General features: G+C 60.6%; 1 protein-coding gene and 2 long non-coding RNA genes across 6 annotated transcripts; all 3 read right to left on the reverse strand.

Moving 5' to 3' along the window:
* Positions 1-1244: 1244 nt before the first annotated feature.
* On the reverse strand, positions 1245-4034 carry LOC129200004 (transcription initiation factor TFIID subunit 4-like). Its single transcript, XM_054811262.1, has 4 exons — positions 3996-4034; positions 2625-2886; positions 2172-2487; positions 1245-1675 (listed from the first exon to the last, which is right to left on the reverse strand). Exons 1-4 carry the CDS (start codon positions 4032-4034, stop codon positions 1333-1335), a joined length of 960 nt encoding a protein of 319 aa, XP_054667237.1. The 3' UTR covers positions 1245-1332.
* Positions 4035-4977: 943 nt separating this feature from the next.
* Positions 4978-7992, reverse strand: LOC129200006 (uncharacterized). 3 transcript variants are annotated; one of them, XR_008574798.1, is made up of 4 exons: positions 7775-7992; positions 5590-5679; positions 5419-5489; positions 4978-5285 (listed from the first exon to the last, which is right to left on the reverse strand). It is a non-coding gene; the product is annotated as an uncharacterized LOC129200006 (long non-coding RNA). The 3 variants fall into 3 exon arrangements; XR_008574797.1 differs by having other exon boundaries at positions 5590-5695; XR_008574796.1 differs by having other exon boundaries at positions 5590-5721.
* Positions 7993-8614: 622 nt separating this feature from the next.
* LOC129200005 (uncharacterized) lies at positions 8615-10960 on the reverse strand. Of its 2 annotated transcripts, XR_008574795.1 has the most exons (4): positions 10637-10960; positions 10370-10545; positions 9599-9714; positions 8615-9199 (listed from the first exon to the last, which is right to left on the reverse strand). It is a non-coding gene; the product is annotated as an uncharacterized LOC129200005 (long non-coding RNA). The 2 variants fall into 2 exon arrangements; XR_008574794.1 differs by having other exon boundaries at positions 8616-9199; positions 10370-10960.
* Between the last annotated feature and the right edge of the window lie 13336 nt (positions 10961-24296).

The raw sequence follows: 24296 nt of genomic DNA on the forward strand, positions 1-24296 counted from the left end.
CGCTCCCGCTCCCCCGTGGGCCTAGGAGCGCCGGTGAGCCGGGCTGGGGGGGCGCTGGGAGCGGGGTGGTTGGCAGCGGTGGTCGGCCGCGGTTCCCGGCCGCGGTTCCCGCGTGTCTGGCCGGGCCGGGGCCTCCGTTCGCGCGGGCGGGCCCGCGGTGTGTGCCGGGGCCGGGGGTGCCGGGCGGGGGGGACCCGGTCAGACGCGGGCCCGGGCGGGCCGTGTCCCGGGTCGGGGGGTGCCGGTCCGGGCCGTGGGTGGGAGTGGGTTCCCGTGCCGGCGGCTGCTCCCCGCTTGTGTCGGGCAGCGGCGGCCCCGGAGGCCGGAGCGGCGCCGAGCGGGTGCCGGTGCCGCAGGGGCGGGAAGGGCGCCGGCCGCTGCCCGGGGCATGTGGGGGGACGCGATGACCGGTTCGGGTGCCGAGCAGGACCGGGGTGCGGCTGGGCTGGGCCGGGCCGGGCTGGGGGGGACCGGGCCCGGGGGGACCGGGCCCGGCTCCTGCGGGGGCTGCGGTTGTGGGGAGCGGGGCTGTGGAGGCTGGGGCTTAAATACTGCTGCAACTACAGAGAATAAAGAACTCTTGCTGGTTTATGATGGTCCTGTAAGCACGCTGTGTAACCGTAACGGTGCGATAATAAAGTGTAATCCAGTGCAATAAAGCTTTCCCCGGGGGGGGGGGTGGGTGGGTGCTGCCCCCAGTGCCCCGGGGCCGGTTCCTCCCTGCGGGAGGTGCCCCCTGCCCCCCCCCCCCCCCAGTTCCCAAGCACTCCCTGCCCGGGGCCCTGGGCGGGTGCCTTCCCCCTCACACATGGGCCAGAGGAGCAGCAGCCCCGGGGGGTGTTTCCAGCCAGCCCCCCCCAAGCGAGGACTAAGTGCTGTGTTTGGGGCTGAACAGCTCAGTCCTGGGGTTCAGCAGCTCAGTCCAAAGAAGAGACTAAGTGCTGCGTTTTCAGAGCTTGGAAATGGAGCCCAGTGCTGCGTTTCTGGGCCTGAAAACAAGCTGGCAGGGGGTGGGGGTGGCCTGCAGGGTGTTGGGGCTCAGAACCAGCCCAAGCGCTGCCTTTAGGGGCTGGGAACTGGAGCCTGAGCAGCCCTTCCCAGCCCCCAAATGCCAGCTCTGGGGGTGGGGGGAAGTCGGTGGGTGGGTGGGGCAGGGCTGCGGGACCCTCACCGGAGGTGGGGGTCCGGTCGCGTTTGCCGCCGAAGCGTGGGACGCTGGCATGCACCAGGCCGAACTCAACGTCTGAGATAGTCTCTGGGCGAAAATGGGGGCACCGAGGCTTTATTCAAGGGCCAGACAGGGGTGGTACTTGAGCGATGACAGTGATTGATTTACGACCTCGTCACCAGCCCCCAGAGCTGGGGAGCAGCTCTGACTCCGAGCTGGGGGCCCCTCAGCGGGAGGGGAACCAGCCGAGCGTCCGGCGCCTGGAGCTGGAAGCAGCAGGAGCTCACGCAGGGCTCGAGCGTCCATTGGGCAGAGCTGGGAGGAGCTGTAGGGCTGGAGCTGCGAGAAACGGGAACGTCCGGTGTCTCGGCTGGGCCCAAAATGACGCAGGGCCGGAGCTGGACAAAAGCCCCCGGGGCTGTCAGGAGCAGGAGCCTCTCTCGGCCGGAGCGGGCAGGGGTGGGACGAGGTGGGACGTCCATCGGCCGGAGCGTGGAGGAGCCGGAGCTGCAACAAGCCGGCGGGTCCCTGAGCCCGTGCGAAAGTCGAGCTGGAAACTGCGACAGAACGAATGCTGCCTGGGGGTCGGAGCTTTTCCCTGGGCCCCCCCACCCCCCACGTGACCCCCAGACCCAAGCCGAGGACACCCCAGAGAAGACCGACCCTTCCGTGACAGCGGGCACAAAGCCACGGCCGGAATCCAGCAGAACCCCCTGCGGGAAGCGGGTTTGGAGCAGCGACGATGGACACACACACCCCCCGCACGGAGCGGTGACCCGAGCAGCGGCGGTGACCGAGGAGCCCAGCCAGCCCTTAAGGGGGGCGATTCCGTCGCTCCGCACAGCCGCATTTACCATATTTACGGCAAAAATGAGGGACTGAACCCCCTGGGTAACGCCGTGCTGAGCAGCCTGGGCTCCCGCCTCGGCCGGCAAAGGACCGAACTTGGCGCCGGGGAGACGGGGAACGAGACAGCTCGTCCGTCGGCCGGAGCGTCTCTTACCTGGAGCGGGCGGCATCGGGAGCCGAAATCACACGGGGCTGGAGCTGCAGCTGCAGCCATGCGGGGCTGGAGCGTCCATCAGCCGGAGCTGGAACAAGCCGGAGCTTTCCTGAGCCAGAGAGGGCAGCAGCCCGGGTTCCCCTCAGCCGGAGCTGTCGGAAGCAGCAGCAGCAGCAGCATCTGTTCCCCGCAGCGCCCAGCACCGGGAGCGCAGACGCCTCCGGGCCGGAGCCGGGGCCGAAGCGCCGAGCGCGGGGCTGGAGCCGAGCTGGTGCCGAGCCGGAGCGTCCCTGAGCGGAGCTGGGCCAGGCGGGAGCTGCAATGAAGCGCGTGGGAGCCTTGGGCTGCACGGCCAGCCCCGGCGGGCAGAGGGCCGGGGCCGGGCAGGGAGACAGGGCTCCCCCGGCGCCAGACCGCCCCCCCCCAGCCCCGGAACCCCCCGGCGTCCCTCACCTGGGCTCGGTGCTGCCGCTCCCGGTCCCTCGGCGCGCTTCGCCGCCCCGCCGGGCCCCGGCTCCGTGCCCGGGAGGGAGACAAGGGCATGGCTGCCGGGACCCGGAGCCCAGCCTGTGCCCCGCGCAGCCGCGGGGGCCGCTGCCGGGAGACTCGAGGGGTCGCGGCCCCGCTGCAGTAGCCCCGGCAGCCGCTGTCGGTGTGCCGGGGAGAGCGGGCAGGGGCTCCGCAGCGAGGCCGGCCCCGGTTCCCGTTCAAGCCCCTAAAGCCGGGAAGGGCCTCAGCTGCCGCCGGGACTGCCCGGGCCGGGCGCCCTCCGGGAGCGGGGCTGAGAGGGAGAACGGGGCGGGACCCGGAAACCGCGACTCCTTGCGGGTCGGCTCTCCCGGAGCGGGTTCAGCGGGGCCGGAGTGAAAGGGCGGGCCGCGATTGGGCGGCGCGGAGATGGACGGGATGGGGCGTGGCCGGAGTGAAAGGGCGGGCCGCGATTGGGCGGCGCGGAGATGGACGGGATGGGGCGTGGCCGGAGGGAAAGGGCGGGCCGCGATTGGGCGGCGCGGAGATGGACGGGAAGGGGCGTGGCAGGAGTGAAAGGGCGGGCCGGGATTGGGCGGCGCGGAGATGGACGGGATGGGGCGTGGCCGGAGGGAAAGGGCGGGCCGCGATTGGGCGGCGCGGAGATGGACGGGATGGGGCGTGGCAGGAGTGAAAGGGCGGGCCGCGATTGGGCGGCGCGGAGATGGACGGGATGGGGCGTGGCAGGAGTGAAAGGGCGGGCCGCGATTGGGCGGTGCGGAGATGGACGGGATGGGGCGTGGCCGGAGGGAAAGGGCGGGCCGCGATTGGGCGGAGATGGACGGGATGGGGCGTGGCCGGAGGGAAAGGACGGGTCGCGATTGGGCGGCGCGGAGATGGGCGGGGCACGGGTGGGCTGGTCGGGGGTGGGGGCGGGGCCCGAGAGGGTAGAGCGCTTGCGCGGGCCGGCGGCGCTGTCAGTGTGTGGCGGCGGCCGTGGGGAGCGGCCGTGGGGGTGGTGCTGCTGCCGCCCCGCGGGCTGAGGAGCGCCGGTGAGCCGGGCCGGGGGGGCGCTGGGAGCGGGGTGGCTGGCAGCGGTGGTCGGCCGCGGTTCCCGTGTGTCTGGCCGGGCCGGGGCCTCCGTTCGCGCGGGCGGGCCCGCGGTGTGTGCTGGGGCCGGGGGTGCCGGGCGGGGGAGACCCGGTCAGACGCGGGCCCGGGCGGGCCGTGTCCCGGGTCGGGGGTGCCGGTCCGGGCCGTGGGTGGGAGCGGGTTCCCGTGCCGGCGGCTGCTCCCCGCTTGTGTCGGGCAGCGGCGGCCCCGGAGGCCGGAGCGGCGCCGAGCGGGTGCCGGTGCCGCAGGGGCGGGAAGGGCGCCGGCCGCTGCCCGGGGCATGTGGGGGGACGCGACGACCGGTTCGGGTGCCGAGCAGGACCGGGGTGCGACTGGGCTGGACCGGGCCCGGCTCCTGCGGGGGCTGCGGCTGTGGGGAGCGGGGCTGTGGGGAGCGGGGCTGTGGAGGCTGGGGCTTAAATACTGCTGCAACTACAGAGAATAAAGAACTCTTGCTGGTTTATGATGGTCCTGTAAGCACGCTGTGTAACCGTAACGGTGCGATAATAAAGTGTAATCCAGTGCAATAAAGCTTTCCCCGGGGGAGGGTGGGTGGGTGCTGCCCCCAGTGCCCCAGGGCCGGTTCCTCCCCGCGGGAGGTGCCCCCTGCCGCCCCCCCCCCCCCCCCCCCAGTTCCCAAGCACTCCCTGCCCGGGGCCCTGGGCGGGTGCCTTCCCCCTCACACATGGGCCAGAGGAGCAGCAGCCCCTGGGGGTGTTTCCAGCCAGCCCCCCCCAAGCGAGGACTAAGTGCTGTGTTTGGGGCTGAACAGCTCAGTCCTGGGGCGGCGGGCAGTAGTGTCCGGCCGTGGGCCCCCTGCGTCTGACCGGGCCCGAGCCACTGTGCGGGCGGGTTCGCGGTGTGTTCCGGGGGCGGGAGCCTTGCGGTCGACGGCGCCGGGCGGGAGGTGGTCGGGGAGACGCGGCCCGGGCGGGCGATGCCCTGGGACGGGGGTGCCGCTTGGGTCCGTGCCCGGCGTGACAGCCAGGTCGCGTTCTGTTGGCTCTTCCCCGCTTGTGTCGGGCAGCGGCGGCCGGAGCGGCGCCGAGCGAGGAGGGGCGCCGGCCGCTACAGGGGGCGGGTGCCGAGCCCCAGCGGGGGTCGGGTGGGGGGTCGGGGCGCGGCCGGGCTGCGTGGGGGTTCCCGGGCCCGGCTCCCCGCGGATGTTGCCGCGGGTGGGGGGAGGGGGGCGCGCTTGGCTTTTAAACAATACTGTAACTAGTACTGCTAATAAAGCTATTGTGTTGGTTTATTACAAGAAGTGTAATGCATAACAATAACTGAAAAATCAAGTGGAATAAAGTGCAATAAAGCTTTCCCTGTCTGGGTGGGTGCCCGCAGTTCCCAAGCACTCCCTGGGCTGTGGCCCCCCTTTCCCTTCACACATGGGCCACAGCAGCAGCCTCAAGGGTGTTTCCAGCCCCCCAAAGGAGGATGAAGTTCTGTGGTTGGGGCTGAACAGCCCAGCTCAGTCCTGGGGTTCAGCTGCTCCAAAAGTCCCCAGAGTGCTGTGTTTCTGGGCCTGAAAACAAGCTGTGAGGGGGGGGTTGGGGCTCAGAACCAGCCCAAGTGGTGGCTTCTGGGACAGGGAAGAGGTGGCCCAGTGGCTGCTCCCAGCCCCCAAACACTGGGGGGGGGGGTGGTGGCAGGGCTGTGGGACCCTCACCAGAGGTGGGGGTCTGGTTTTATTTGCCCCTGAAACATGGGATGCCAGCATGCACCAGGCCAAACTCCCCTCTGAAATGGGGACACACACACAACAGGAACACTTTATTCAGGGCACAGACACAGTGGGACAGTTTTGATAGTTGAGTGATGACAGTGATTGACTTACTACCTTATCAACAGCCCCCAGAGCTGCTGTGAGAACACGGAGGCAGCAGGAAGATGTAGAGCTGAGGCTGAGCTAAACACTGCAGGGCTGGAGCTGAAACAACGCAGAGCTGGAGCCGTAAGAAAGTCTGTGAGGCTGGGGGGGGTGAAATGAAGAGTGGGTGGGTGGGAGGGGAAACAGCACAGGCCTGGAGTGGAAATCCTGGGGTTCAATAGCTACTGTAGGGTGGGAGATGAAATCAGGATGGCAGGGTTGGAGCTGAAATCACTGCTGTGGGGCTGCGGCTGAGATGTGACAGAGCTGGAGCTGAAGAACGACTGCGGCTGGAGCTGAAACACCGAACCTGGAGCTGAAATAAAATCTGTAGGATCAGAACTGAAATCACTCAGAGCTGGAATAAAGATGGTAGGGCTGGGGCTGCAATCACTGCTGTGGGGCTGAAATGCCGTAGAACTGGAGGCGAAATAAAAACTTTTGGGCTGGGGCTCAAATCACTGCTGTGGGGCTGGGAATGCAGCTGAAATACAGAGCATAGGGCCAGAGCTGAAATCTCAGAGCTTGAATAAAGATGGCAGGGCTGGAGCTGAAATCACTGCTGTGGGGCTGGAGCTGAGATGTGACAGAGCTGGGGCTGAAGGACGACTGCGGCTGGAGCTGAAACACCGAACCTGGAGCTGAAATCACTCAGAGCTGGAATAAAAACTGTAGTGCCGGGGCTGAAATGTCTGATGTGGGGCTCGGGCTGAAGAACGACTGCAGCTGGAGCTGAAATACCAAACCTGAAGCTGAAATAAAAACTGTACAGCTGGGGCTGAAATCTAACAGAGCTGGACTAAAAACTGTAGGGTCGGAGCTGAAATCTAACAGCTGAAATACTGAACCTGGGGCTGGAGCTGAAAGAAATCCTTCAGGGCCAGAGCTGAAATAAATACTGTACGGCCAGAGCTGAAATCACTCAGAGCTGAAATAAAAACTGTAGGGCCAGGGCTGAAATCACTGCTGTGGGGCTGGAGCTGAAATAACAAACCTGGAGCTGGAGTTGAAATCTAAACTGTAGGGCCGGGGCTGAAATCACTCAGAGCTGAAATAAAAACCACAGGGCCTGAGCTGAAATCACCCAGAGCTGGACTAAAGATGGCAGGGCTGGGGCTGAAATCACTGCTGTGGGGCTGGAGCTGAGCCAGGACAGAGCTGGGGCTGAAGAACAACTGCGGCTGGAGCTGAAACACCGAACCTGGAGCTGAAATAAATACTGTAGGGCCAGAGCTGAAATAAAAACTGTAGGGCTGGGAATGGAGCTGGAATAAAAGCTGTGGGGCTGAAATCTCTGGAGCTGGAATCAAGATGGTAGGGATGGGGCTGCAATCACTGCTGTGGGGCTGGGAGTGGAGCTCAAATCTAACAGCTGAAATACTGAACCCGGAGCTGAAATAAAAACTGTAGGGCCAGAGCTGAAATCACTCAGAGCTGAAAAAAAAACTGTAGGGCTGGGCTGAACTCACTGCTGTGGGGCTGGAGCTGAAATACCAAACCTGGAGCTGGAGCTGAAATAAATCCTTCAGGGCTGGGGCTGAAATAAGAACTGTAGGGCCAGCGCTGACGTCACTCAGAGCTGAAATAAAAACCACAGGGCTTGAGCTGAAATCACCCAGAGCTGGACTAAAGATGGCAGGGCTGGAGCTGAAATCACTGCTGTGGGCTGGAGCTGAGATGTGACAGAGCTGGGGCTGAAGAACGACTGCGGCTGGAGCTGAAACACCGAACCTGGAGCTGGAATAAAAACTGTAGGGCTGGAGCTGAAATCACTGCAGTCGGGCTGGGAGTGGAGCTGAAATACAGACCAGAAGGGCTGAGGCTGAAATCACACAGAGCTGGGCTAAGGACCATAGGCCTGGGGCCGAAATCACTGCTGTGGGGCTGGAGCAAACCCAAAGACCACAGAACTGGAGTTCAAATAAAAACTGTAGGGCTGGAGCTGAAATTTCCCTGGGCTGGAGCTACACCGATGCAGGGCCGGCCTTGGGCTGCACGGCCAGCCCCGGCGGGCAGAGGGCCGGGGCCGGGCAGGGCCGTCCCCAGCGAGGCCCCCGGGGCTGGGGCTCCCCGGCAGGGCCCGGCCCGCGCCCAGCAGCCGCCCCCGGCGCCAGACCGCCCCCTCCCAGCCCCGGAACCCCCCGGCGTCCCTCACCTGGGCTCGGTGCTGCCGCTCCCGCTCCCGGTCCCTCGCCGCGCTTCGCCGCCCCGCCGGGCCCCGGCTCCGTGCCCGGGAGGGAGACAAGGGCATGGCTGCCGGGACCCGGAGGCGCCCCTCACCCGGGCCCTTCCCGGAGCCCCCGGCCGCCGCTTCCTGCCCCGGGGAACCCAGCGCCTCTCCCGCTTCCCTCCCCTTCCGTTCCGTTCCCTTGCCCGGCCCCTTCCGCCCCGCCCCGCCCCGCCCCTCCCCGCAGTTCCCCCCCCCCGGGGGTTGCCGGGACCGGGGCGGGGAAAGGGGCGGGGCCTGCCTGGGCCCGGGGCCGGGGGGGACACGGGGGAAGGGGGGGGACACACAAGAGCTGGCGGGGGGGCCGTGGCACAAAGGGTGTCGGCAGGAGGGTGGCTGTGCCCCACAGCCCCCCCCAGGCAGGGCAGGCAGCAGACATCACTTGGGGGGTCTTTTGGGGGGGTGGGGGGGGTGTTGCATCCTTTCCCCCCCTCAGGCGTTGTGCCCTTTGCTCTCCAGCGTCCAGGATGAAAGGGCAACGGGGAAAAAAAGCCCATGGGTTTCCCTGGGGTCACCCCCCATCCCCTGGGGTCACCCCCCCATCCCCCCGAGTCACCCCCCATCCCCTGGGGTCACCCCCCATCCCAGTGGTGCCCCCCCCCCCAGGACACCCCGTCGCGGTGGCATTAAACACCGAACCCTCCAAAGCAACGTGTTTTAATGATTTCTGGTTTTAAAGCTTGTGAAAATAACAATAATAACAATAATAATAACAATAATAATAATATTAGTAAAAATAATAATAAAACAAGACTTCCAGTCATCTCAAGGGCTCCCTTCCTATTTTTACAGGCCGAACAGAGGGAGCAAGCCCCCCCCGTATGGCGACGGGATTTCCAGCACCTTCGGCCCCCAAAACAACCGGAGCATCCCGGAGCATCGAGGAGTCGAGCATCCCTACCGGGGCAGCACCTCCAAATCTGGGGTGTCTTCTTCACCCCGGGCTGTCTTCTTTCCTCTCCCGCTCCCCCCCCCGCAAAAAAAAAAAAATAATGCCGAAGGGGTTAAAGGCTACTATTGCTAATATGTGATTTACAGCATTTATACGGCATTTACGGGCCCCGGCCTTTATTCCGGCTAAAACTTAGCATCCGTTTCCCTTAGGAAATCAAAAAAACCCCCAAAGGTTAAAGAAAAGTTAAGTATAAAAAAATATTTCAAGGAGTCATTCTCGCTTCCCCTCCTTTGAACGTAAAGAAATGGTGGGGGTTTTGGGGGCGGGGGGGGTGTGGAGGAGCTGCTGATGGGCTCCGGGGTCTCCCGTGGGCCAGAGGAGCCAGCTGAGGCACTTTCTCGAGGGGGGGACAGGGGTTGGGGCAGGTGACGTCCCTCCGGCCCCGCTCCCATCAAGATCTGAAAGAAAAAAAAAAAGAAAAAAAAAAAGAAAGAAAAAAAGTCAGGATTTGGGCAATGCGCTCAGGAAGACATTTAAAACCATTCTGTCAAAAGCAGAGCAGGGATTTCTTTTGAAATTCAGCTTCGTTCTTCCCTGGAATAACAAGGAAATTCAATATAAACACCCCAAAAGGAGCGAAACACCGACCCCCCCCCCAGCTCCACCGCTGGCCGCATCCAGCTCTTTGTCGGATGCTCGGGCAGAAAACCCGGGCGTAAGCGGAGAAGAAAAGGAATTAAACCGCTCGCGTCCCACCCCATCTCTGTGGGTTTTGGGGGGTTTGGGTTTTTTTGGGTTGTTTTGTTGGGGTTTTTTTGCCAAGGGAAGGACAGAAGGACAGAGGGACATCTCCTTACTGGGAAATCTTGCAGTTTGTCGTGGCGACGTAGCGCCCGGTGTAATGGATGTTGCACCTCACCACGTTGTTGGTGAAGTCCGAGTCCAGGACGATGTATTTGGGATTCACCTGAACCTAAAAATAGGAGAAAGGGAAGGAAAAACACCCCCACCCCACCCCCCCAAAAAAAAAAAATTAGGAAGAGGGGCGACGAGCAGCGCCTAAACCCTTGGTAAAGGGCTGGCACCGAACAAAGGTGTCTGGTCCTGAACCCTGTGGTTCAGAAGATCCCAAGCCGACCCCAAATCGGTACCGTTTGCCCCTAAAAATCGCTTCCCCCCCACCCCAATGTGTTGGGTTTGCGTGGCAAGGTTTTGGTAGCGGGGGGTTACAGGGGTGGCTTCTGTGAGAAGCTGCTAGAAGCTTCCCCTTGTGGTGGGTTGAGCCTGGCTGGGGGCCAGGTGCCCACCAGAGCCGCTCTCTCACTCCCCTCATTCACCAAACAGGGGAGAAAAGGCATAACGAAATGCTTGTGGGTCGAGATAAGGACAGGGAGAGATCACTCACTAATTGTTGTCACGAGCAAAAGAGACCAAACTGAGAGAGGGAATTCATCTAATGTATTACTAGGCAAAACAGAGTAGAGCAATGAGAAAATAAAATCAACTCTTAAAACACCTCCCCCCACCCCTCCCATCTTCCCGGGCTCAACTTCACTCCCGGCTTCAACCTTCCCCCCCTCAGCGGCACAGGGGGACGGGGAGTGGGGGTTACGGTCAGTTCATCTCACGGTGTTTCTGCTGCCTCTTCATCCTCAGGGGGAGGACTCCTCTCATCGTTCCCCTGCTCCAGCATGGAGTCCCTCTCACGGGGTGCAGACCTTCAGGAGCAAACTGCTCCAGCGTGGGGTCCCCCACGGGGTCACAAGTCCTGCCAGCAATCCTGCCCTGGCGTGGTGTCCTGGTTCTGGCAAGGACAGAGTTAATTTCACAAAGAGCCAGGACAGGTGACCCAAGCTGGCCGGGGGCTATTCCATACCGTGTGACATCATGCTCACCATAAAAGGGGGCTGGTCGGGCAGGGGCGGGTTTGGTGTGGCTCTGGGACAGGCTGAGCGTCCGGTCGGATCGGTAAATTGTTCTTTGTTATCACCCATTGTGAATATCTGTTATCAGTACTGTTGTTGATTGTTTCCCTCTCCCTTGCTGTCCCAGTAAACTGCCCTTCTCCCAACCCTCGAGGCTTTGCCGTTGTTTTTCCGTTCTCTTCCCCAGCCCGCCGGGGGAGGGGTGGGTGAGCGGCGCGTGGCACCCAGCTGCCGGCTGGGGCTAAACCACGTCACGTGGGCTCCCCTCTGCACGGGTCCAGCGGTCCGGCCTGGAACTTGTGAATGAGGGGAGAGAGAGAGCGGCTCTGGTGGGCACCTGGCCCGGACCCAGGCTCAACCCACCACAGATGATGGTGACGTGAGGTGCTATGCTGAGGCCTTGCTCGGCTAGGCGAGCCCGCAGCCCCAATGTGAGTGGTGGTGTGCGAGGGCCGCTGAGGGAGGTTTGAGGGCAGGCACCCGTTTTGGGGCTGGCACCTTTGTCCTGGGAGCAGGGTCTCGACGTTTCCAGTTTGGTGGATTTGGGCATATTTTTGATGATAGTGACATGAGGTGCTATGTTGAGGCCTTGCTCGGCTAGGCGAGCCCGCAGCCCCAATGTGAGTGGTGGTGTGCGAGGGCCGCTGAGGGAGGTTTGAGGGCAGGCACCCGTTTTGGGGCTGGCACCTTTGTCCTGGGAGCAGGGTCTCGACGTTTCCAGTTTGGAGCATGAATGCTGATTTTTGATGATTGTGACGTGAGGTGCTATGTTGAGGCCTTGCTCGGCCAGGCGAGCCCGCAGCCCCAGTGTGAGTGGTGGTGTGCGAGGGCCGCTGAGGGAGGTTTAAGGGCAGGCACCCGTTTTGGGGCTGGCACCTTTGTGCTGGGAGCAGGGTCTCGACGTTTCCAGTTTGGTGGATTTGGGCATATTTTTGATGATAGTGACGTGAGGTGCTATGTTGAGGCCTTGATCGGCTAGGCGAGCCCGCAGCCCCAATGTGAGTGGTGGTGTGCGAGGGCCGCTGAGGGAGGTTTGAGGGCAGGCACCCGTTTTGGGGCTGTCACCTTTGTCCTGGGAGCAGGGTCTCGACGTTTCCAGTTTGGTGGATTTGGGCATTTTTTTGATGATAGTGACATGAGGTGGTATGTTGAGGCCTTGCTTGGCTAGGCAAGCCCGCAGCCCCAATGTGAGTGGTGGTGTGCGAGGGCCGCTGAGGGAGGTTTGAGGGCAGGCACCCATTTTGGGGCTGGCACCTTTGTCCTGGGAGCAGGGTCTCGACGTTTCCAGTTTGGTGGATTTGGGCATATTTTTGATGATAGTGACATAAGGTGCTATGTTGAGGCCTTGCTCGGCTAGGCGAGCCCGCAGCCCCAATGTGAGTGGTGGTGTGCGAGGGCCGGTGAGGGAGGTTTGAGGGCAGGCATCCGTTTTGGGGCTGGCACCTTTGTCCTGGGAGCAGGGTCTCGACGTTTCCAGTTTGGTGGATTTGGGCATTTTTTTGCCGATTGTGACGTGAGGTGGTATGTTGAGGCCTTGCTCGGCTAGGCGAGCCCGCAGCCCCAATGTGAGTGGTGGTGTGCGAGGGCCGCTGAGGTAGGTTTGAGGGCAGGCACCCGTTTTGGGGCTGGCACCTTTGTCCTGGGAGCAGGGTCTCGACGTTTCCAGTTTGGAGCATGAATGCTGATTTTTGATGATAGTGACGTGAGGTGGTATGTTGAGGCCTTGCTCGGCTAGGCGAGCCCGCAGCCCCAATGTGAGTGGTGGTGTGCAAGGGCCGCTGAGGGAGGTTTGAGGGCAGGCACCCGTTTTGGGGCTGGCACCTTTGTCCTGGGAGCAGGGTCTCGACGTTTCCAGTTTGGTGGATTTGGGCATTTTTTTGATGATAGTGACGTGAGGCTCTATGTTGAGGCCTTGCTCGGCTAGGCGAGCCTGCAGCCCCAATGTGAGTGGTGGTGTGCGAGGGCCGCTGAGGGAGGTTTGAGGGCAGGCACCCGTTTTGGGGCTGGCTCCTTTATCCTGGGAGCAGGGTCTCGACGTTTCCAGTTTGGTGGACTTGGGCATTTTTTTGACAAGAGTGACATGAGGTGACATGTTGAGGCCTTGCTCGTCTAGGCAAGCCCGCAGCCCCAATGTGAGTGGTGGTGTGCGAGGGCCGCTGAGGGAGGTTTGAGGGCAGGCACCCGTTTTGGGGCTTGCACCTTTGTCCTGGGAGCAGGGTCTCGACGTTTCCATTTTGGTGGATTTGGGCATTTTTCTGATGATAGTGATATAAGGTGCTATGTTGAGGCCTTGCTCGGCTAGGGGAGCCCGCAGCCCCAATGTGAGTGGTGGTGTGCGAGGGCCGCTGAGGGAGGTTTGAGGGCAGGCACCCGTTTTGGGGCTGGCACCTTTGTCCTGGGAGCAGGGTCTTGACGTTTCCAGTTTGGTGGATTTGGGCATTTTTTTGATGATAGTGACATAAGGTGACATGTTGAGGCCTTGCTCGGCTAGGTGAGCCCGCAGCCCCAGTGTGAGTGGTGGTGTGCGAGGGCCACTGAGGGAGGTTTGAGGGCAGGCACCCGTTTTGGGGCTGTCACCTTTGTCCTGGGAGCAGGGTCTCGACGTTTCCAGTTTGGTGGATTTGGGCATTTTTTGATGATAGTGACATAAGATGACATGTTGAGGCCTTGCTCGTCTAGGCAAGCCCGCAGCCCCAATGTGAGTGGTGGTGTGCGAGGGCCGCTGAGGGAGGTTTAAGGGCAGGCACCCGTTTTGGGGCTGTCACCTTTGTCCTGGGAGCAGGGTCTCGACGTTACCAGTTTGGTGGATTTGGGCAAATTTTTGATGATAGTGACATGAGGTGACATGTTGAGGCCTTGCTCGGCTAGGTGAGCCCGCAGCCCCAATGTGAGTGGTGGTGTGCGAGGGCCGCTGAGGGAGGTTTGAGGGCAGGCACCCGTTTTGGGGCTGGCACCTTTGTCCTGGGAGCAGGCTCTCGACGTTTCCAGTTTGGTGGATTTGGGCATATTTTTGATGATAGTGACATGAGTCTCTATGTTGAGGCCTTGCTCGTCTAGGCGAGCCCGCAGCCCCAATGTGAGTGGTGGTGTGCGAGGGCCGCTGAGGGAGGTTTGAGGGCAGGCACCCGTTTTGGGGCTGGCACCTTTGTCCTGGGAGCAGGGTCTCGACGTTTCCAGTTTGGTGGATTTGGGCATTTTTTTGACAAGAGTGATATAAGGTGACATGTTGAGGCCTTGCTTGGCTAGGCAAGCCCGCAGCCCCAATGTGAGTGGTGGTGTGCGAGGGCCGCTGAGGGAGGTTTGAGGGCAGGCACCCGTTTTGGGGCTGGCACCTTTGTCCTGGGAGCAGGGTCTCGACGTTTCCAGTTTGGTGGATTTGGGCATTTTTTTGATGATAGTGACATGAGGTGCTATGTTGAGGCCTTGCTCGGCTAGGCAAGCCCGCAGCCCCAATGTGAGTGGTGGTGTGCGAGGGCCGCTGAGGGAGGTTTGAGGGCAGGCACCCGTTTTGGGGCTGTCACCTTTGTCCTGGGAGCAGGGTCTCGACGTTTCCAGTTTGGTGGATTTGGGCATTTTTCTGATGATAGTGACTTGAGGTGCTATGTTGAGGCCTTGCTCGGCTAGGGGAGCCCGCAGCCCCAATGTGAGTGGTGGTGTGCGAGGGCCGCTGAGGGAGGTTTGAGGGCAGGCACCCGTTTTGGGGCTGGCACCTTTGTCCTGGGAGCAGGGTCTCGACGTTTCCAGTTTGGTGGATTTGGGCATTTTTTTGCCGATTGTGACGTGAGGTGCTATGTTGAGGCCTTGCTCGGCTAGGCGAGCCCGCAGCCCCAATGTGAGTGGTGGTGTGCGAGGGCCGCTGAGGGAGGTTTGAGGGCAGGCACCCGTTTTGGGGCTGGCACCTTTGTCCTGGGAGCAGGTTCTCGACGTTTCCATTTTGGAGCATGAATGCTGATTTTTGACGATTGTGACGTGAGGTGCTATGTTGAGGCCTTGCTTGGCTAGGCGAGCCCGCAGCCCCAATGTGAGTGGTGGTGTGCGAGGGCCGCTGAGGGAGGTTTGAGGGCAGGCACCCGTTTTGGGGCTGGCACCTTTGTCCTGGGAGCAGGGTCTCGACGTTTCCAGTTTGGTGGATTTGGGCATTTTTTTGATGATAGTGACGTGAGGCTCTATGTTGAGGCCTTGCTCGGCTAGGCGAGCCCGCAGCCCCAATGTGAGTGGTGGTGTGCGAGGGCCGCTGAGGGAGGTTTGAGGGCAGGCACCCGTTTTGGGGCTGGCACCTTTGTCCTGGGAGCAGGGTCTCGACGTTTCCAGTTTGGTGGATTTGGGCATATTTTTGATGATAGTGACATGAGGTGGTATGTTGAGGCCTTGCTCGGCTAGGCGAGCCTGCAGCCCCAATGTGAGTGGTGGTGTGCGAGGGCCGCTGAGGGAGATTTGAGGGCAGGCACCCGTTTTGGGGCTGGCACCTTTGTCCTGGGAGCAGGGTCTCGACGTTTCCAGTATGGAGGATGAATGCTGATTTTTGATGATTGTGACGTGAGGTGCTATGTTGAGGCCTTGCTCGGCTAGGTGAGCCCGCAGCCCCAATGTGAGTGGTGGTGTGCGAGGGCCGCTGAGGGAGGTTTGAGGGCAGGCACCCGTTTTGGGGCTGGCACCTTTGTCCTGGGAGCAGGGTCTCGACGTTTCCAGTTTGGTGGATTTGGGCATTTTTTTGATGATAGTGACGTGAGGCTCTATGTTGAGGCCTTGCTCGGCTAGGCGAGCCCGCAGCCCCAATGTGAGTGGTGGTGTGCGAGGGCCGCTGAGGGAGGTTTGAGGGCAGGCACCCGTTTTGGGGCTGGCACCTTTGTCCTGGGAGCAGGGTCTCGACGTTTCCAGTTTGGTGGATTTGGGCATTTTTTTGACAAGAGTGACATAAGGTGACATGTTGAGGCCTTGCTCGGCTAGGCGAGCCCGCAGCCCCAATGTGAGTGGTGGTGTGCGAGGGCCGCTGAGGGAGGTTTGAGGGCAGGCACCCGTTTTGGGGCTGGCACCTTTGTCCTGGGAGCAGGGTCTCGACGTTTCCAGTTTGGAGCATGAATGCTGATTTTTGCCGATTGTGACGTGAGGTGCTATGTTGAGGCCTTGCTCGGCTAGGCGAGCCCGCAGCCCCAATGTGAGTGGTGGTGTGCGAGGGCCGCTGAGGGAGGTTTAAGGGCAGGCACCCGTTTTGGGGCTGTCACCTTTGTCCTGGGAGCAGGGTCTCGACGTTTCCAGTTTGGTGGATTTGGGCATTTTTTTGATGATAGTGACATGAGGTGCTATGTTGAGGCCTTGCTCGGCTAGGCGAGCCCGCAGCCCCAGTGTGAGTGGTGGTGTGCGAGGGCCGCTGAGGGAGGCTTGAGGGCAGGCACCCGTTTTGGGGCTGGCACCTTTGTCCTGGGAGCAGGGTCTCGACGTTTCCAGTTTGGTGGATTTGGGCATTTTTTGATGATAGTGACGTGAGGTGCTATGTTGAGGCCTTGCTCGGCTAGGCAAGCCCGCAGCCCCAATGTGAGTGGTGGTGTGCGAGGGCCGCTGAGGGAGGTTTGAGGGCAGGCACCCGTTTTGGGGCTGGCACCTTTGTCCTGGGAGCAGGGTCTCGACGTTTCCAGTTTGGTGGATTTGGGCATTTTTTTGATGATAGTGACATGAGGTGCTATGTTGAGGCCTTGCTCGGCTAGGCGAGCCTGCAGCCCCAATGTGAGTGGTGGTGTGCGAGGGCCGCTGAGGGAGGTTTGAGGGCAGGCACCCGTTTTGGGGCTGGCACCTTTGTCCTGGGAGCAGGGTCTCGACGTTTCCAGTTTGGTGGATTTGGGCATTTTTTTGATGATAGTGACGTGAGGTGCTATGTTGAGGCCTTGCTCGGCTAGGCGAGCCCGCAGCCCCAATGTGAGTGGTGGTGTGCGAGGGCCGCTGAGGGAGGTTTGAGGGCAGGCACCCGTTTTGGGGCTGGCACCTTTGTCCTGGGAGCAGGGTCTCGACGTTTCCAGTTTGGTGGATTTGGGCATTTTTTTGAAGATAGTGACATGAGGTGCTATGTTGAGGCCTTGCTCGGCTAGGTGAGCCCGCAGCCCCAATGTGAGTGGTGGTGTGCGAGGGCCGCTGAGGGAGGTTTGAGGGCAGGCACCCGTTTTGGGGCTGGCACCTTTGTCCTGGGAGCAGGGTCTCGACGTTTCCAGTTTGGTGGATTTGGGCATATTTTTGATGATAGTGACGTGAGGTGCTATGTTGAGGCCTTGCTCGGCTAGGCGAGCCTGCAGCCCCAATGTGAGTGGTGGTGTGCGAGGGCCGCTGAGGGAGGTTTGAGGGCAGGCACCCGTTTTGGGGCTGGCACCTTTGTCCTGGGAGCAGGGTCTCGACGTTTCCAGTTTGGTGGATTTGGGCATTTTTTTGATGATAGTGACATAAGGTGACATGTTGAGGCCTTGCTCGGCTAGGCGAGCCCGCAGCCCCAATGTGAGTGGTGGTGTGCGAGGGCCGCTGAGGGAGGTTTGAGGGCAGGCACCCGTTTTGGGGCTGGCACCTTTGTCCTGGGAGCAGGGTCTCGACGTTTCCAGTTTGGTGGATTTGGGCACATTTTTGACAAGAGTGACATAAGGTGACATGTTGAGGCCTTGCTCGGCTAGGCGAGCCCGCAGCCCCAATGTGAGTGGTGGTGTGCGAGGGCCGCTGAGGGAGGTTTGAGGGCAGGCACCCGTTTTGGGGCTGGCACCTTTGTCCTGGGAGCAGGGTCTCGACGTTTCCAGTTTGGTGGATTTGGGCATTTTTTTGATGATAGTGACATGAGGTGCTATGTTGAGGCCTTGCTCGGCTAGGCGAGCCTGCAGCCCCAATGTGAGTGGTGGTGTGCGAGGGCCGCTGAGGGAGGTTTGAGGGCAGGCACCCGTTTTGGGGCTGTCACCTTTGTCCTGGGAGCAGGGTCTCGACGTTTCCAGTTTGGTGGATTTGGGCAAATTTTTGATGATAGTGACGTGAGGTGACATGTTGAGGCCTTGCTCGGCTAGGTGAGCCCGCAGCCCCAATGGGAGTGGTGGTGTGCGAGGGCCACTGAGGGAGGTTTGAGGGCAGGCACCCGTTTTGGGGCTGGCACCTTTGTCCTGGGAGCAGGGTCTCGACGTTTCCAGTTTGGTGGATTTGGGCATATTTTTGATGATAGTGACGTGAGGTGCTATGTTGAGGCCTTGCTCGGCTAGGTGAGCCCGCAGCCCCAATGTGAGTGGTGGTGTGCGAGGGCCGCTGAGGGAGGTTTGAGGGCAGGCACCCGTTTTGGGGCTGGCACCTTTGTCCTGGGAGCAGGGTCTCGACGTTTCCATTTTGGAGCATGAACGCTGATTTTTGCCGATTGTGACATGAGGTGCTATGTTGAGGCCTTGCTCGGCTAGGCCTGCCTGCAGCCCCAATGTGAGTGGTGGTGTGCGAGGGCCGCTGAGGGAGGTTTGAGGGCAGGCACCCATTTTGGGGCTGTCACCTTTGTCCTGGGAGCAGGGTCTCGACGTTTCCAGTTTGGTGGATTTGGGCAAATTTTTGATGATAGTGACGTGAGGTGGTATGTTGAGGCCTTGCTCGGCTAGGTGAGCCCGCAGCCCCAATGTGAGTGGTGGTGTGCGAGGGCCACTGAGGGAGGTTTGAGGGCAGGCACCCGTTTTGGGGCTGGCACCTTTGTCCTGGGAGCAGGGTCTCGACGTTTCCAGTTTGGTGGATTTGGGCATATTTTTGATGATAGTGAAGTGAGGTGCTATGTTGAGGCCTTGCTCGGCTAGGCGAGCCCACAGCCCCAATGTGAGTGGTGGTGTGCGAGGGCCGCTGAGGGAGGCTTGAGGGCAGGCACCCGTTTTGGGGCTGGCACCTTTGTCCTGGGAGCAGGGTCTCGACGTTTCCAGTTTGGAGGATTTGGGCATATTTTTGATGATTGTGACGTGAGGTGCTATGTTGAGGCCTTGCTCGGCTAGGCCAGCCCGCAGCCCCAATGTGAGTGGTGGTGTGCGAGGGCCGCTGAGGGAGGTTTGAGGGCAGGCACCCGTTTTGGGGCTGTCACCTTTGTCCTGGGAGCAGGGTCTCGACGTTTCCAGTTTGGTGGATTTGGGCATATTTTTGATGATAGTGACGTGAGGTGCTATGTTGAGGCCTTGCTCGGCTAGGCGAGCCCGCAGCCCCAGTGTGAGTGGTGGTGTGCGAGGGCCGCTGAGGGAGGTTTGAGGGCAGGCACCCGTTTTGGGGCTGTCACCTTTGTCCTGGGAGCAGGGTCTCGACGTTTCCAGTTTGGTGGATTTGGGCATATTTTTGATGATAGTGACGTGAGGTGCTATGTTGAGGCCTTGCTCGGCTAGGCGAGCCCGCAGCCCCAATGTGAGTGGTGGTGTGCGAGGGCCGCTGAGGGAGGTTTGAGGGCAGGCACCCGTTTTGGGGCTGGCACCTTTGTCCTGGGAGCAGGGTCTCGACGTTTCCAGTTTGGTGGATTTGGGCACATTTTTGACAAGAGTGACATGAGGTGCTATGTTGAGGCCTTGCTCGGCTAGGTGAGCCCGCAGCCCCAATGTGAGTGGTGGTGTGCGAGGGCCGCTGAGGGAGGTTTGAGGGCAGGCACCCGTTTTGGGGCTGGCACCTTTGTCCTGGGAGCAGGGTCTCGACGTTTCCAGTTTGGTGGATTTGGGCATTTTTTTGATGATAGTGACATGAGGTGCTATGTTGAGGCCTTGCTCGTCTAGGCGAGCCCGCAGCCCCAATGTGAGTGGTGGTGTGCGAGGGCCGCTGAGGGAGGTTTGAGGGCAGGCACCCGTTTTGGGGCTGGCACCTTTGTCCTGGGAGCAGGGTCTCGACGTTTCCAGTTTGGTGGATTTGGGCATTTTTTTGACAAGAGTGACGTAAGGTGACATGTTGAGGCCTTGCTCGGCTAGGCGAGCCCGCAGCCCCAATGTGAGTGGTGGTGTGCGAGGGCCGCTGAGGGAGGTTTGAGGGCAGGCATCCATTTTGGGGCTGGCACCTTTGTCCTGGGAGCAGGGTCTCGACGTTTCCAGTTTGGTGGATTTGGGCAAATTTTTGATGATAGTGACGTGAGGTGGTATGTTGAGGCCTTGCTCGGCTAGGTGAGCCCGCAGCCCCAATGGGAGTGGTGGTGTGCGAGGGCCACTGAGGGAGGTTTGAGGGCAGGCACCCGTTTTGGGGCTGGCACCTTTGTCCTGGGAGCAGGGTCTCGACGTTTCCAGTTTGGAGCATGAATGCTGATTTTTGATGATAGTGACGTGAGGTGCTATGTTGAGGCCTTGCTCGGCTAGGCAAGCCTGCAGCCCCAATGTGAGTGGTGGTGTGCGAGGGCCGCTGAGGGAGGTTTAAGGGCAGGCACCCGTTTTGGGGCTGGCACCTTTGTCCTGGGAGCAGGGTCTCGACGTTTCCAGTTTGGAGCATGAATGCTGATTTTTGATGATTGTGACGTGAGGTGCTATGTTGAGGCCTTGCTCGGCTAGGCGAGCCCGCAGCCCCAATGGGAGTGGTGGTGTGCGAGGGCCGCTGAGGTAGGTTTGAGGGCAGGCACCCGTTTTGGGGCTGGCACCTTTGTCCTGGGAGCAGGGTCTCGACGTTTCCAGTTTGGTGGATTTGGGCAAATTTTTGACAATAGTGACATAAGGTGACATGTTGAGGCCTTGCTCGGCTAGGTGAGCCCGCAGCCCCAATGTGAGTGGTGGTGTGCGAGGGCCGCTGAGGGAGGTTTGAGGGCAGGCACCCGTTTTGGGGCTGGCACCTTTGTCCTGGGAGCAGGGTCTCGACGTTTCCAGTTTGGTGGATTTGGGCATATTTTTGATGATAGTGACGTGAGGTGACATGTTGAGGCCTTGCTCGGCTAGGCAAGCCTGCAGCCCCAATGTGAGTGGTGGTGTGCGAGGGCCGCTGAGGGAGGTTTGAGGGCAGGCACCCGTTTTGGGGCTGGCACCTTTGTGCTGGGAGCAGGGTCTCGACGTTTCCAGTTTGGTGGATTTGGGCATTTTTTTGATGATAGTGACATGAGGTGACATGTTGAGGCCTTGCTTGGCTAGGCGAGCCCGCAGCCCCAGTGTGAGTGGTGGTGTGCGAGGGCCGCTGAGGGAGGTTTGAGGGCAGGCACCCGTTTTGGGGCTGGCACCTTTGTCCTGGGAGCAGGGTCTCGACGTTTCCAGTTTGGTGGATTTGGGCACATTTTTGATGATAGTGACATAAGGTGCTATGTTGAGGCCTTGCTCGGCTAGGTGAGCCCGCAGCCCCAATGTGAGTGGTGGTGTGCGAGGGCCGCTGAGGGAGGTTTGAGGGCAGGCACCCGTTTTGGGGCTGGCACCTTTGTCCTGGGAGCAGGGTCTCGACGTTTCCAGTTTGGTGGATTTGGGCATTTTTTTGATGATAGTGACATGAGGTGCTATGTTGAGGCCTTGCTCGTCTAGGCGAGCCCGCAGCCCCAATGTGAGTGGTGGTGTGCGAGGGCCGCTGAGGGAGGTTTGAGGGCAGGCACCCGTTTTGGGGCTGGCACCTTTGTCCTGGGAGCAGGGTCTCGACGTTTCCAGTTTGGTGGATTTGGGCATATTTTTGATGATAGTGACGTGAGGTGCTATGTTGAGGCCTTGCTCGGCTAGGCGAGCCCGCAGCCCCAATGTGAGTGGTGGTGTGCGAGGGCCGCTGAGGGAGGTTTGAGGGCAGGCACCCGTTTTGGGGCTGGCACCTTTGTCCTGGGAGCAGGGTCTCGACGTTTCCAGTTTGGTGGATTTGGGCATTTTTTGATGATAGTGACGTGAGGCTCTATGTTGAGGCCTTGCTCGGCTAGGCGAGCCCGCAGCCCCAATGTGAGTGGTGGTGTGCGAGGGCCGCTGAGGGAGGTTTGAGGGCAGGCACCCGTTTTGGGGCTGGCACCTTTGTCCTGGGAGCAGGGTCTCGACGTTTCCAGTTTGGTGGATTTGGGCATTTTTTTGATGATAGTGACATGAGGTGCTATGTTGAGGCCTTGCTCGGCTAGGCGAGCCTGCAGCCCCAATGTGAGTGGTGGTGTGCGAGGGCCGCTGAGGGAGGTTTGAGGGCAGGCACCCGTTTTGGGGCTGTCACCTTTGTCCTGGGAGCAGGGTCTCGACGTTTCCAGTTTGGTGGATTTGGGCAAATTTTTGATGATAGTGACGTGAGGTGCTATGTTGAGGCCTTGCTCGGCTAGGTGAGCCCGCAGCCCCAATGGGAGTGGTGGTGTGCGAGGGCCACTGAGGGAGGTTTGAGGGCAGGCACCCGTTTTGGGGCTGGCACCTTTGTCCTGGGAGCAGGGTCTCGACGTTTCCAGTTTGGTGGATTTGGGCATATTTTTGATGATAGTGACGTGAGGCTCTATGTTGAGGCCTTGCTCGGCTAGGTGAGCCCACAGCCCCAATGTGAGTGGTGGTGTGCGAGGGCCGCTGAGGGAGGCTTGAGGGCAGGCACCCGTTTTGGGGCTGTCACCTTTGTCCTGGGAGCAGGGTCTCGACGTTTCCATTTTGGTGGATTTGGGCATATTTTTGATGATAGTGACGTGAGGTGCTATGTTGAGGCCTTGCTCGGCTAGGCCTGCCTGCAGCCCCAATGTGAGTGGTGGTGTGCGAGGGCCGCTGAGGGAGTTTTGAGGGCAGGCACCCGTTTTGGGGCTGTCACCTTTGTCCTGGGAGCAGGGTCTCGACGTTTCCAGTTTGGTGGATTTGGGCATTTTTTTGATGATAGTGATGTGAGGTGCTATGTTGAGGCCTTGCTAGGCTAGGCGGGCCCGCAGCCCCAATGTGAGTGGTGGTGTGCGAGGGCCGCTGAGGGAGGTTTGAGGGCAGGCACCCGTTTTGGGGCTGTCACCTTTGTCCTGGTAGCAGGGTCTCGACGTTTCCAGTTTGGTGGATTTGGGCATTTTTTTGATGATAGTGACATGAGGTGCTATGTTGAGGCCTTGCTCGGCTAGGCGAGCCCGCAGCCCCAATGTGAGTGGTGGTGTGCGAGGGCCGCTGAGGGAGGTTTGAGGGCAGGCACCCGTTTTGGGGCTGTCACCTTTGTGCTGGGAGCAGGGTCTCGACGTTTCCAGTTTGGTGGATTTGGGCATTTTTTGATGATAGTGACATGAGGTGACATGTTGAGGCCTTGCTTGTCTAGGCGAGCCCGCAGCCCCAATGGGAGTGGTGGTGTGCGAGGGCCGCTGAGGGAGGTTTGAGGGCAGGCACCCGTTTTGGGGCTGGCACCTTTGTCCTGGGAGCAGGGTCTCGACGTTTCCAGTTTGGTGGATTTGGGCATTTTTTTGATGATAGTGACGTGAGGTGCTATGTTGAGGCCTTGCTCGGTTAGGCGAGCCCGCAGCCCCAATGTGAGTGGTGGTGTGCGAGGGCCGCTGAGGGAGGTTTGAGGGCAGGCACCCGTTTTGGGGCTGGCACCTTTGTCCTGGGAGCAGGGTCTCGACGTTTCCAGTTTGGTGGATTTGGGCACATTTTTGACAAGAGTGACATGAGGTGCTATGTTGAGGCCTTGCTCGGCTAGGTGAGCCCGCAGCCCCAATGTGAGTGGTGGTGTGCGAGGGCCGCTGAGGGAGGTTTGAGGGCAGGCACCCGTTTTGGGGCTGGCACCTTTGTCCTGGGAGCAGGGTCTCGACGTTTCCAGTTTGGTGGATTTGGGCATATTTTTTGATGATAGTGACGTGAGGTGCTATGTTGAGGCCTTGCTCGTCTAGGCGAGCCCGCAGCCCCAATGTGAGTGGTGGTGTGCGAGGGCCGCTGAGGGAGGTTTGAGGGCAGGCACCCGTTTTGGGGCTGGCACCTTTGTCCTGGGAGCAGGGTCTCGACGTTTCCAGTTTGGTGGATTTGGGCATATTTTTGATGATAGTGACGTGAGGTGCTATGTTGAGGCCTTGCTCGGCTAGGCGAGCCCGCAGCCCCAATGTGAGTGGTGGTGTGCGAGGGCCGCTGAGGGAGGTTTGAGGGCAGGCACCCGTTTTGGGGCTGGCACCTTTGTCCTGGGAGCAGGGTCTCGACGTTTCCAGTTTGGTGGATTTGGGCATTTTTTTGATGATAGTGACGTGAGGTGCTATGTTGAGGCCTTGCTCGGCTAGGCGAGCCCGCAGCCCCAATGTGAGTGGTGGTGTGCGAGGGCCGCTGAGGGAGGTTTGAGGGCAGGCACCCGTTTTGGGGCTGGCACCTTTGTCCTGGGAGCAGGGTCTCGACGTTTCCAGTTTGGTGGATTTGGGCATTTTTTTGATGATAGTGACGTGAGGTGCTATGTTGAGGCCTTGCTCGGCTAGGCGAGCCCGCAGCCCCAATGTGAGTGGTGGTGTGCGAGGGCCGCTGAGGGAGGTTTGAGGGCAGGCACCCGTTTTGGGGCTGGCACCTTTGTCCTGGGAGCAGGGTCTCGACGTTTCCAGTTTGGTGGATTTGGGCATTTTTTTGATGATAGTGACATGAGGTGCTATGTTGAGGCCTTGCTCGGCTAGGAGAGCCCGCAGCCCCAATGTGAGTGGTGGTGTGCGAGGGCCGCTGAGGGAGGTTTGAGGGCAGGCACCCGTTTGGGGCTGGCACCTTTGTCCTGGGAGCAGGGTCTCGACGTTTCCAGTTTGGTGGATTTGGGCATTTTTTGATGATAGTGACATGAGGTGCTATGTTGAGGCCTTGCT

Source organism: Grus americana (assembly GCF_028858705.1).
Source record: "Grus americana isolate bGruAme1 chromosome 10 unlocalized genomic scaffold, bGruAme1.mat SUPER_10_unloc_1, whole genome shotgun sequence".
Taxonomy (NCBI): Eukaryota; Metazoa; Chordata; class Aves; order Gruiformes; family Gruidae; genus Grus; species Grus americana.